At 53.5% G+C, this 12,392-nt stretch overlaps 1 protein-coding gene across 2 annotated transcripts; it reads left to right on the top strand.

Moving 5' to 3' along the window:
* Positions 1 to 4,690: 4,690 nt before the first annotated feature.
* LOC102938875 (zinc finger protein 664) lies at positions 4,691 to 11,512 on the top strand. Of its 2 annotated transcripts, XM_037914014.2 has the most exons (3): positions 4,738 to 4,811; positions 5,166 to 5,168; positions 9,711 to 11,512. In XM_037914014.2, the coding sequence occupies exons 1-3, from the start codon at positions 4,778 to 4,780 to the stop codon at positions 10,877 to 10,879; spliced, it is 1,206 nt and encodes a 401-aa protein (XP_037769942.1). In that variant the 5' UTR covers positions 4,738 to 4,777; the 3' UTR covers positions 10,880 to 11,512. The 2 variants fall into 2 exon arrangements, with proteins under 2 accessions (XP_037769943.1, XP_037769942.1); XM_037914015.2 differs by lacking the exon at positions 5,166 to 5,168 and having other exon boundaries at positions 4,691 to 4,811.
* The last annotated feature ends 880 nt before the right edge of the window (positions 11,513 to 12,392 follow it).

Raw genomic sequence — 12,392 nt, 5'->3', positions numbered from 1 at the left:
GAGTTAAAGTAGCATATTTGAAAAGGTCAGAAAAACATCCAGAAAATATTTAGAACACATTTCCATTGGTACTCTATGATTGTTTAACAGGGCGATTCAAACTGCCATGAATTTTTTAAATCTCGCGATTAATCGTGATTATTTTTTTAATCGCTTGACAGCCCTAATATAAAGCATAGCAGCCCTCTGCCACTGAGTCAGTCCATATGGAACCTCCAGCTTCCCAGTCCTTAGCTTCTGCTGCCACCTTGTGGCCATTCCCTGTCATTCTAGGACCCCAAGTCCCCATTTGTCTTTTCTCTTCCATTCTCCCCCCCCCCGCCCCCCCCCATCACAACAGTTTGAAACATAGGCAGCAGGTGATCACCCCCACCCCCCCTTCAGGGAGGCTTGCCCACCAGCCCCAGCCCTTCCACCTTCCCTGGGCGAGGAGCTGGGGTGCCCGAGATTAGCCCCTGGCCCGTTTCCCTCCCCCCCGGGGCGTGTTGCCCAGGGCAGGTGGAGGGTCCGGGGCTCCCCACAGGCTTCCTGGGCGGCTCTTACTACAACCCAGCTCTCTGGTTTGGTTTGTATGCGGGACCTGGAGCGGGGAAGAGGAGGAGCAGGGGCAGGACCTTGGGGTGAGGGGGGGTGGGCGGGGGCTAAGGCCCACCTCAGCCCAGCCCACGGGGAACTGGCTGGCACCATACCTGAGCCTTGAGCAGAGCTGCAGGGAATCGGGGACAAATGCTGTCCCGGAGTCATTCAACCCAGGACTGGGACTTGAACTCTGCATTTCAGGACTGTCCTTCACCCAATTCGGGGCGGACGGTCGCGCTAATGGCAGGTTCCTTATCTTAGGGGTGAGGGAAGGGTAAGCAGAGTCTCCGTCTGAGCGGCCCAGGGGAGGCGTATGCCTGTGACTGCAGGTCGACTTTTCAATGGTCACGCACAGGTTGGCAGAGGAGCAGAGTGGGGTTGCCACCTCGGGCTACAAAAACCTAGGACATGCCGGCCCCCAGCCCAGGCCCAGCCCCTCCCCTCCCCACAGCCACCAGCACTCAAGCTCCAGGCCCCTCCTACTATTGCTCTGAGCCCCAGGCCACCTTGGGCCACCTGCCCCCTCATAAAGGTGGGGGGCCCAGGGGCAGTCCGGCCCCGTACTGCCCCGGCCTTCTGGCTACTGCTCCCACCCACATGGGCAGCCTTGGAAGGATTAGATTTTTATGGGTAAACATTGAATCACCGCATGCACAGCCCGAGGGGAAAATATTTCCTTGCTAATCATAGAAATTTACAGATCGGCAAAGTAAGAAAAATTCTGCGTGAGAACCTCTGAATTTGCTTTAAGGCCACTGACTATGTCGGCTTTGCCGTGGGCGGTTGCAGATTATCCAATGGGGCCTGTGCCCAGGGGCCCCGGTCCATTGGGGCGGGGAGGCAGAAAAATGGACACCCCGGAAGAAATCCGCGGCAGAAGCTGTGGGGCGGACGGGGGAAGCACCCTGATCTGGGGCCCCGGCAGAAGCATCGGGAGGCCAGGGTGGGCAAAGCCCCAGTGCCCCAACCCCGGGCCTTGGCAGAAGCGCGGGGTGGTGAGGGAAGCCCCAGTGCCCAGACCCCAGCTGCGGCCCCGGGACTGGAGGAGCTCTGGCTCCGTGCCGCGGACTCAGGGCTGGGGGAGCTCTTACTCCCCGCTGTGGCCCCCGGGCCCTGGTGGGGGGGGACAGAGCTTCTCTGGTCTTGGGGCCTCAGTGGGGTGGGGGCAGAAAGGAGCCAATAGGTTGCGGGACAGCGGGGGCGGGGGGTGGGAACGAACGGGGGCAGGGCCACAGGCAGAAGGGGTGGGGAGGGGCCCCCCACTTGCTCTGGCCCAGGGCCCCTGGAGGGGAGGGATAGCTCAGTGGTTTGAGCATTGGCCTGCTAAACCCAGGGTTGTGAGTTCAATCCTTGAGGGGGCCATTTAGGGATCTGGGGCAAAAATTGGGGATTGGTCCTGCTTCTTGCAAGGGGTTGGACTAGATGACCTCCTGAGGTCCCTTCCAACCCCGAGAGTCTAGGACACCTTAGTCCGCATCTGCCCACAGCAGGAAATACCCCTGGAGACCGCACGTGAGCACGGCTTGTTATTAATGATGATATTGGGCGGAGGGGTGGGGAAGGGGTGCTAAGAAAACAGGCCTGTCTTTATTTTTGAAATACGTTTGCAGCCCTGCCTCTGGTTTGCTCTTTCCCAGCTGCCACCAGAGGGCCCTGGCTGTGGGGATGGGAGGGCACCGGTTTCTGTCTCTCTCCCTTTCATACTATTGAGCTTCCTGGGTCAGACCCATGCGCCCGGTGGCTGCCTCCTCCATTGTGATCTGCACCCAACAGCTGCTGCTGCGTGGGGAGAGCCCTTCAGCCAGCCCCCCCCCCCCCCCCCCCCGGTGCCCAGCCCAGCTGGGGACTTTCTCCTGTGCCTGGAACCAGCCCCTGAGCCGGAGCCTGCAGGTGACGGGGAGACCTGGGGGACAGGGCCGGGGCCAGGCAGGAAAGTGACTCTGCCCCGGGGGCTGGAACTAGGGGGGCTCCTGCCCCCCCTGGCTTGACAGGGTTCCCATCATATCCAGGGTTTACAGTTGGGTTTCCAGCCCCCCCACGGTACAGATTGTTCCTGCACCCCTGGGACCCGCTGCCCTTGGGGACCATGTCCCCCTTGGATGCTGCGCTTTTCTAGCACTGGGCTCAGAGACTCTATTCCGGGGGGGGGGGGGGGGGGGGGAGCTTAGTCCCGGTGGGAGGGGCCAGGTTGTCGCTGGGCTAAAGTAACCCCCTGTTTTCCCAGCCTGGCAGAGCCAGGGGTAGCCAATTCTCTAGATATTTTTGGTCAAGGTCCAGATTTCTTGGTCAGGGCATCATTAAGGTCCAGAGCCCCATTTAAGGTCTCCTGGGGACCCTGGGCCAGAGCATTGCAGGGCGGTGGCCCTGCCCCTCCCTTCCACCTGCAGCCCCGCCCTCAATCCCACCCTGTTCTGCCCCCCTTCCCTGTGGTCCCGCCCCCTACTCGCTCTTTACCGCCTCCCCCCCCACCCCGCCGTGGCCCTGAGACCGGAGAAGTTCTTCCAGCCCCGGGGCTGCAGCGGGGAGAGGTTTTTGGGGGGGCCCCCAAATTGGCTGGGGCCGCCAGGCACGGGTACCGTTGGCCCGTGCAGTAATCCACCCCTGGCAGTCACAATAAGAAGTGGATAAAAAGATTTCACGGGCTGTTCAGAAGCGCCTGGCGGTCCGGATTTGGCCCACAGTCCACCAATTGGCTACCCCTGGTCTAAAGCAGTGGTTTTCAAACTTTTTTTCTGGCGACCCAGTTGAAGAAAATTGTTGATGCCCATGATCCAACGGAGCTGGGGATGAGGGGTTTGGGGTGTGGGAGGGGCTCAGGGCTGGGGCAGAGGGTTGGGGTGCGGGAGGGGGTTAAGGCTCTGGGCTGGAGGTGCAGGTTCTGTGGTGGAGCTGGGGATGAGGGGTTTGGGGTGCAGGAGGGGACTCTTGGTTTGGGGGCAGCTCAGGGCTGGGGAAGGGGGTTGGGGTGTGGGAGGGGGTCAGGGGTCTGGGCTGGGGGTGCAGGCTCTGGGGTAGGGCTGGGGATGAAGGGTTTGGGGTGTAGGAAGGGACTCTGGGTTTGGGGGTAGCTCAGGTCTGGGGCAGGGAGTTGGGGTGCAGGCTTGCCTCGGGTGGCTCCCGGTCAGCGGTGCAGCAGGGGTGCTAAGGCAGGCTTCCTGCCTTTCTTGTCATCAGAGGCCGCGTCCTGCCCCGGAAGCGGCCAGCAGCAGGCCCGCCTCCTAGGTGGAGGTGCACAAGCACCGCCCCCCCAGCTCCCATTGGCTGGGAACTGGCCAGTGGGAGTGCAGAGCCCGCGCTTGGGGCGGGGGCAGCACGCGGAGCCCCGTGGCCCCTCCGCCTAGGAGCCGGACTGCTGCTGGCCACTTCCGAGGCACAGCGCGGTGTCAGAACAGGCAGGAAGCCTGCCTTAGCACCCCCCCCACCCCCGCCTTAGCTGGGCCGCGCCGCTGACGGGACTTTTAATGGCCTGGTTGGTGGTACTGACCAGAGCCGCTGCTACCCAGTGCCTTACATGTCGTGACCCACTACTGCTCTAAAGCATCTGTCTGCGGGGAAACAGCCTTGAGAGGTGGGGGAGGGGGGAATTGGGGTGTGAAATGGACTCAAGCCACTTCTGAAATAAACCCCGTTTCGCTCCGGATTGTCATCCCCCTGGGGGACAGGGAAGGGAAATGGCTGTGGTGGAGCCGGCTCAGGTAGGGGATTTTCAGGGAGCTGCTGTGGAATGCGAAGGGAGCACCCCGCAGTGAGGCCCAGGGGAAAGGCCCCATCCCCACACCCCCAGCTGCTGGGAATGGGGCGGGGGTTGGGGATTCCTGTCCCTGGACCCTGCTGAGGGGCTCCACTTCCTGTGGCAGTCTCTGGCTAGTAGGTGTGTGATAACCGGGAAGCCCCTACCCTCCTCCACCGGCTGGGGGGGACAAGGAGCTCTCCCCTTCTCCCCACCCTGAAGCCTCCTGGCTGCTCTGAGCAGGGTGGGGTGGGATTCTGCTACCCTGTGACACCCTCCCCCACAAGCTTCTGTTTTATCAGCTCTCCTCCCCCATGACTAGTGGGACTGTGGCTGGGGCAGCAGGCGCTGAGTGGGGGACTCTTGGTGTTTCAGATGCCGGTGACCTTCGAGGAGGTGGCTATTTATTTCACCCAGGGGCAGGGGGCTCTGCTGGACCCCGCTCAGAGAGCCCTCTACAGGGACGTCATGCAGGAGAACTACGAGACGGTGACCTCGCCGGGTAAGGGATTCCCGTCCCCTCGGTTATTAGAAGCTGCGGCGGGTGGGTCTGTGTTGTGCCCAGTTCACTTTCTTCTCAGGTTCTTCCCTGGTCCATTAAATTTCAGGGGAATGGATCCCATAATCCCAGATTGAAGGAGAGAGATTTTCATCCTCACAGCCCCCTCAGCCATCTGGTTTTCCCCAGGGGTTCAGTGACCATGTTCCCGTCCGTTCAGATCCCATGGACCCCCAGCGCATCACAGGGTCGTGTTAAAATCAACGTTCTTTGTGACAAAGCCTCTACCCATGGCACACCCTGATCTCATCTGATTTCACTCCCCTCGCTGACTTGACTTTCTCACTGTCGCCACAGCAGGTGGAGCTGTTCAGAGACTCGACCTCAGAATCCTTCAGCTCTTTGGTGCCAAAATTCGGCAGCGGGTGCTGGCTCTGCAGAAGCTTCAAGCCATGTGTCTCTGGCTACTCAGGGTCCAGGCCAAGGTGAAACTTGGCAACAGGGGCCAGGAATCCTTAATTTCCTAGATGCATAGTTTATAAGGTCAGACGGGACCTCTGTGATCAACTTGCCTGATATCCAGCTACACACAGGCCATAGCGGGGGTGAGAGATTCTGCCTAAAACTGGGGGGGGGGGCCACAAGGCCCTGCCCGCTTCGTGGCCCCACCCCTCCCCTTCCTCTTTCCCCCGAAGCCACGCCCCCTGGCCAAGTCGGAATCTAGCCCCGCCCCGTGTCCCTGCCTCCCCGGACTCCCTGCCCAGTGGAGGGTCCGTGACTCCGCACAGCTGCTCGCACGGCTCTTACCCTGACTCGGCTCCAGCTTCTGGCTGGGGGGTGGGGCCTCGGGGGCCGAAGAGCCACAGCCGGGCCATGGTAGGAGCCTCCTGGGCAGCTGTGAAGAGCCGCGGACCCACCATCTGCCCTGGCAGTGGTCCTGGGGGCGGGGGGCAGGGACACGGGCTGAGGGTTGCTCTCAGGGCCCCCCTGCCGTGGGCAGGTGGAGGATCTGCACCTCTGCACAGCTGCCCGGGCTCCCCGGGCCGCTCTTACCTGGGCCGGGCTCCAGCTTCTGTCCTGGCTGGGGGGCGGGACCTCAGGGGGAAGAGGAGGGGCAGGGGCTGGGCCCTTGGCAAAGAGTGGATGGGCCGTGGCCCCATCCCCCCACCCCCACCCCGTTCTGACACCCCTGAGCCATAGGACTTTCCTGAATCAATTACTTTTGATTTGAATTACAATAGAGCTTTCAGAACAACAACCTGGCTTGATTTTCAAATGTCCAGTTATGGAGAACCCGAACCACTCGTGGTAAATTGTGCCGGTTTTCTAGTCGGCATTTATTTAGCTTCAACTTCCAGCCGTTAGATTTTTTTTAATATCTTTGTCAGTCACATTAAAGAGCACTTGACTTCCGCATTTCTATTCCCCACATACGCACTTCTAGACCATGATCAAGTCGCCCGTTACGCTTCTCTGTGTGAAGCTAAATTGAATGGCTTCCCTGATTGTTCCACCATAAGGCATGTTTTCAGATCCTTTGATCGTTGTATGGCTCTTCTCTGAACACACTCCATATTGTCCGTATTCTTCTTGGACACCAGAACTGGACACAATATTCTAGCCAAGGTTGCATTGCAGTAAATTCAGAGATAAAATAATAACCTCTGTTCCTACTCAAGATTCCCCTGTTTATGCCTCCAAGCATTGCATTAGTCACTGCATTGCTCTGGGAACTCATGTTTAGCTGATTATCCACCATGACACCCAAATCTATGTCAGAATTACTGCCTCCTTGTATTGAGTCCCCCAGCCTGGAAGTATGGCCAATGTTCTTTGTTCCTAGATGTATACATTTACATTTAGCTGTGTTGAAACACATATTGTTTGCTTGGCGCCCAGTTGACCAAGTGGTCCCGATCGCTCTGTGTCAGTGATCTGTTCTCTTCACTATTTACCACTCCCCCAGTTTTTGTGTCATCGGCAAACTTTATTAGTGATGATTTTATGTTTTCTTCCAGGTCGTTAATTAAAATGTTAAATAGCGGAGGGCCGAGAACTGACTGGAAACACACTCACTTGATGGCGATTCCCTGTTTAAAATTACATTTTGAGACCTATCAGTTAGCCAGTTTTTAATCCATTCATGTGTGCCATGTTAATTTTATATTGTTCTAGTTTGTTAATCAAAATGTCATACGGTAGCAAGTCATACACCTTACAGAAGTCTAAGTATAATTACATCAACAGTAGTATCTTTTCAACCTTCCAGGATTGTCCTGGAGTCTCCAGGAATTAAAGATTATATTAAAGAAACCTCCAGGAATATGTCCAACCAAAATTGGCAACCCTATTTTCAACCAAACATGTAATCTTGTCAAAGAAAGGTACCAAGTTTGTTGGACAGGATCTATTTTCCATAAATGCATGTTAATTGGCATTAATTATGTTACCCTCCTTTGATTTTTTATTAACCAAGTACTGTATTAGCCGCTCCATTATGTTGCCCAGGATTGATGTCAAACTGACACTCCTATGATTACCTGAGTCATCCCATTTACCCTTTTTAAATGTTGGCACAACATTAGCTTTCTTCCAGTCTTCTGGAAATTCCTTGATTTTCCAAGACTTATTGAAAATCAACCTTAACGATCCAGTGAGCTCCTCAGCCAGTTCTTTTAAAACTCTTGGATGCAAATTATCTGGTCCTGCTGATTTAAAAATGTGTAACTTTTGTAGCTGATGTTTAACATCCTCCTGAGATAGTCATGGAATGGAAAGAGTATCATTATATAAAAGGACTACATCATCTGTATTCCCCCCAAGTATGGAACAGAAATGTTTATTGAACACTTCTGCCTCATATGCATTATTATAGAAAATTCTACCATTTCCCTCTTGCAGTACCATTGTTAGGATTCCTTTTGTTCCTAATGGACTTTAAAAACTTCTTATTGTTCTTCACTCTGCTAGCCATAGATTTCTTCTTGTGTCCCTTTGCTTTCCTTACCAATTTTCTACCATGCCTAGCGTCTGATTTATATTAATTACTATTAACTTCTCCTTTTGTCATTTTTATATATCTATATATTTAAATTTTTATAGCTGCATTCACATCCTCTCTAAACCAGATCATTTTTTTAACCAATACATCCTTCTTCTTGGATTGTGGGGTCATAGCTTTTTGAGCATCAAGTTCTTAAACAATTCCCAATTGTCATTCACATTTTTCTGCTTCAATTCTTCCTCCCAGCTGATTTGGCTCATAATTGTCTTCAGCTGTGCGAAACTGGACCAAGTATATAAATGTGACCAAGTCGTGATCCCTGGTACCTACGTTACCATTGATTTTTAGTTCTGTGGTTAGGTCCTGTTTGAGCCAGGTAATTGCCATCTATAATGCTTAGAGATTCCAAGGATGTTCTAGCACTGGCAGCATGAGACCTCCAGCGTTTGTCACTCAAACTGAAGTCCCCCATGATCACACAGCTTTTTTTCCCTACACTTTATAGATAGGTTCTTAAGGACCCAGTCATCCTGTTCCTTAGTGAAATTTGATGGTCTGTAGCAGATACCAAGTAATACCCCATCTTGTGCTTTATCTGTTAGGACATTGATCTATAACCATTCAAGATCATTTTCTTCCTAGTCATCAGTGATGCCACTGGCTCCCCACTTTTGCCCACTCCGTCCTTCCTAGATAGGTTATAATGATTTATTTTAACCTTCCAGTCATGGGAATCATCCCACCAGGGATCTGTAATGTCAGCGAGATCAGATTTACGCTCAGAAATAAGTCCTTCCAATTCCTCTTGTTTCTTACCCAGGTTCCTAGCATTGGCGTATGGGCAATTCAAGAATTTCTTCGCTTCGTGTCCTTTGCGTCCTTGATTAATTTTGTTTCCACCATTTTGATTTTGTGCTGAGTGCTCTGGTTTTTCCTCTTTCTATGCTGCCCTTTTGTTAGTTTAACGCCCTCCTAATTACCGTAGCCAACCAGTCCCTGAGAAGGTTGGTCCCTCTTCTACTGAATCAAAAGAAATTGGAAATCTACTGTGTTTTTTGAATCCTTCCAAACTATACAGCCCCCTCTTCACATAAAAGGTGGACCAGTGTCCCCAAACCCCCAAACTCTCCACCTTATGCCATTTATGTAGCCAGTGATTCACTTCCAGAATCTATTGCCTTCTGTCTTCCTTTTCCCATGAGCCAGGAAGGATGTCAGAGAAGATTGCTTGGACATTCCTCTTCTTTTGCACTCTGAGTTCCCCTGACATCATCTACTATCTGCAAGATATCCCACGATGCAGTGTCATTAGTGCTGATACGAACCGTCACCAGTGACTCCGTTCCCATCATTAAAACCCTTGATATGGTGTGGGAAGGAAGACAAAGAAAAGCTAAAGCAAACAAATCAAAATTCCCTCAAATAAGAGCTGTTTCTCTTCTTGGTTCAATCTTCTTGATGTTTTACGTTTCCTTCCCATTTGTGGAGATTGGTTTTATCGCTGGCTGCTTCCCACTCATAATGGATCATGGACCACCAGGTGCCTATGGGGAGGCTAGGGGACTTTCCTTAATCCTGTCACCCTTATCCCGGGGTTTAGGTGTGCCTCCCACCACCTTTTCATTGCTTTTTGTAAGTCTTTCTTCTGATCGGTTTTGGTTCAAGCAGCGGCTGGGGAGGGGGGATGTCCTTCGTGAGTCAGACAGGCTGGATACTGAGCCCTGGTTCCCCAAGAACACAGAGCTGGCAGGTAACATATGAGGCAGAATAACCCAGTTGTAATGGCTCACGTCGCACCAGGGACCCACTTCAGAGAAGCTGAAATGACAGATGGGTTAGAAATTTTACCTGTCTCAATTTCCCCAGCAGTTATCCTGCTGTGTTTCCTCTCTTTGTAGTTCCCCTTTCGCCTGGCACCGGGAACGACTCGTGTCTGGATTCTCTCTCTGTCCCAGCAGCTGGTAAGATGGTGAGTGAGAACGGGGAGGAGAATCCACGGCAGGAAGGCCTTGGACAAGCGGAACTGCGCAGAGTGTTATCAGTGACATCAGAAAGGAACTTTCCCCAGAGTCACACACAGGACTCCGGAAATCAATGCGGGTCAGAGAGGCAGCTGGGAAACCAGCCAGGGGAGAACGTGACTCAAGCCATTCACCGTGTGGGAGGATGCAACGATCTCAAAGAAACCACAGTCCAGCCGAGAATCCACGCCAGAGAGAGAGATAATACGTGTGTGGAGTGCGGGAAAACCTTTCATTGGCGTTCCTATCTTATTAGACATCAGAGAACCCACACAGGGGAGAAATCCTATAAATGCCTCGATTGTGGGAAAAGCTTCAGTCAGAGCTCACTTCTCATTAGACATCAGCGAACCCACACGGGAGAAAGACCCTATAAGTGCCTCGAATGTGGGAAAAGTTTCAGTGACAACTCGCACCTCATCGCCCATCACAGAATCCACACGGGCGAAAGGCCCTACAAATGCCTTGAGTGCGGGAAAAGTTTCATACAGAGCTCCGTTCTTGTTGCCCATCAGAGAATCCACACAGGAGAAAGACCCTATAAATGCCCCGACTGTGGGGAAAGCTTCAGTCGGACCTCAGAGCTGATTGTGCATCACAGAATCCACACGGGCGAGGAACCCTACAAATGCCTGGACTGTGGAAAGACTTTCAATCGGAACTCCAACTTTGTGGTACATCAGAGACTGCACACGGGGGAGAGGCCCTGTAAATGCCTGCACTGTGGGAAAAGCTTCAGGCAGAGCTCCAACCTGATTGCACATCAGAGAATCCACACGGGAGAGAAACCCTACAACTGCCTAGAATGTGGGAAAAGCTTCATTCAGAGCTCACAGCTCATTACCCACCAGAGACTGCACAGGGGGGAGAAACCCTACAAATGCTCGGACTGTGGGAAAGGTTTCAACCTGAGCTCCAGCCTCATTAGACATCAGGGAATCCACACGGGAGAGAAACCCTATTACTGCCTTCACTGCGGGAAAAGCTTCAGCCAGAGCTCCCAACTCATTGTGCACCAGAGAATCCACGCAGGAGCCAAACCCTGAGTGGGGCAGAAGCGTCAGCCTGGGTCAGTTTGCGCCAGGCATCAGCAAATGCACCCAGCGAAGAGACCTCTTAAAGGTCGTTACTGTGGGAAAAGCTCCAAGCAGAGCTAACTCCATGTTGGACATCAGACACTCCACCCAGGAGAGAAATTTGGGGATCACAGGAGAAGGGCTGCAGTTAGAGAGGTGCTGCCCCATATCATTACCCCTCTGAGAAGCACTGATTTCCATAGTATCCCACTGTAGGACGCTTAAAAAAGCCTAAAGCCCTAGGAATCTCCCCTCAACGCCAGTCCCATTGGCCTCTGACACTTCCGCTCGACTCGGGATTAGGCATAGCTAGTACATTTCTCCTGACGCGGACCGAACCGCCAACGCATTTCCTCGTCTAGACCGACCCGGAGCTTCTCATTCACAGTGGTCCCCACCGTTAGCAGAGTGGTTGTCAGAGTTGCTGAGTTCTTCCTTTGGGGACCAGCGCTGGGTTTACAATGGCACCAACCTGCTTGCTCTTCTCCACCCCTCCCCCTGTGTGAATGGTGGGTGGGGCCTCAGAGCACAGAGGCCAAGTGGGGGCGGGGCCTGAGGGCAGAGAGACCGAGCGGGAATGGGGCCTTGGGGCAGAGCTTTGGCATGGCTTGGGGGGGAAGAGGCCGGGTGGGCCGGGGCCTCGGGGAGGGAAGAGGCCAGGTGGGGGCGGGACCTCAGGGCAGAGCGGGGGCAGGGCCACGATCTGGGCGCCGGGGCCCAAAAGAGATGAATCTGACCCTATGGGCGACAGATTGTCTCATTCCCAGTTCTTCTCACCGTGCTGTAGGTTGTGCCGAAGAAGCTGCCGGCTCTGGTTGTTTATAGAATGAAAGAGGCGATTCTCAAAGAGTTGGAACAGGGGAGAGCAAAACGTGGCGGTGAAGCCTCCATGTGACTTGGGGACAAGGGGGTGAGCTACTGCAATTCCCCTCCTTCGCCCGTCACCCTGGTGGTCTCCCCTCATGACAGCAGCATCTGTCCAAGCCATGGAGAGTTTATCTCCCCCATTCTACCCTTCTGCCTCTCAACGTGTCACATGACTCAGTGATCTCCGCTCCCACGCTTAGGAATTGCTCTTTGAGACTCTGTGATCCTATGTCAAACTCACCAGCGTTGGAGCTGAACTTGTCACGATACCAGTGTATCCCAAATCCAGTGTGATCCTTCTGAGTTTAAACCCCACTTCATTGATAAAGCAGCTTCCGGGCATTTTCTTGCCAAGCTCAGCTTGTTTGCAGATAGGAAGGTTGGGTTTTTAAAAGGTTTTGAATAATGCAAAGTAATGCACATTGGAAAACATAATCCCAACTATACACATAAAATGATGGGGTCTAAGCTGTTACCACTCAAGAAAGGGATCTTGGAGTCATTGTGGCGAGTTCTCTGAAAACATCCTCTCAATGTGCAGCGGCAGCCAAAAAAGCGAACACAATGTTGGGAATCATTAGGAAAGGGATAGATAATAAGACAGAAAATATCATGT

Source organism: Chelonia mydas, chromosome 14 (genome assembly GCF_015237465.2).
Source record: "Chelonia mydas isolate rCheMyd1 chromosome 14, rCheMyd1.pri.v2, whole genome shotgun sequence".
Classification (NCBI taxonomy): Eukaryota; Metazoa; Chordata; order Testudines; family Cheloniidae; genus Chelonia; species Chelonia mydas.
Note: the sequence above shows the minus strand (reverse complement) of the source record. Positions and strands in the feature narration are given on the sequence as shown.

Excerpts from the sequence above, each read along its gene's own strand:
- LOC102938875 (XM_037914014.2), top strand. The coding sequence starts at position 4,778 with ATGCAGGAGAACTACGAGACGGTGACCTCGCCGG.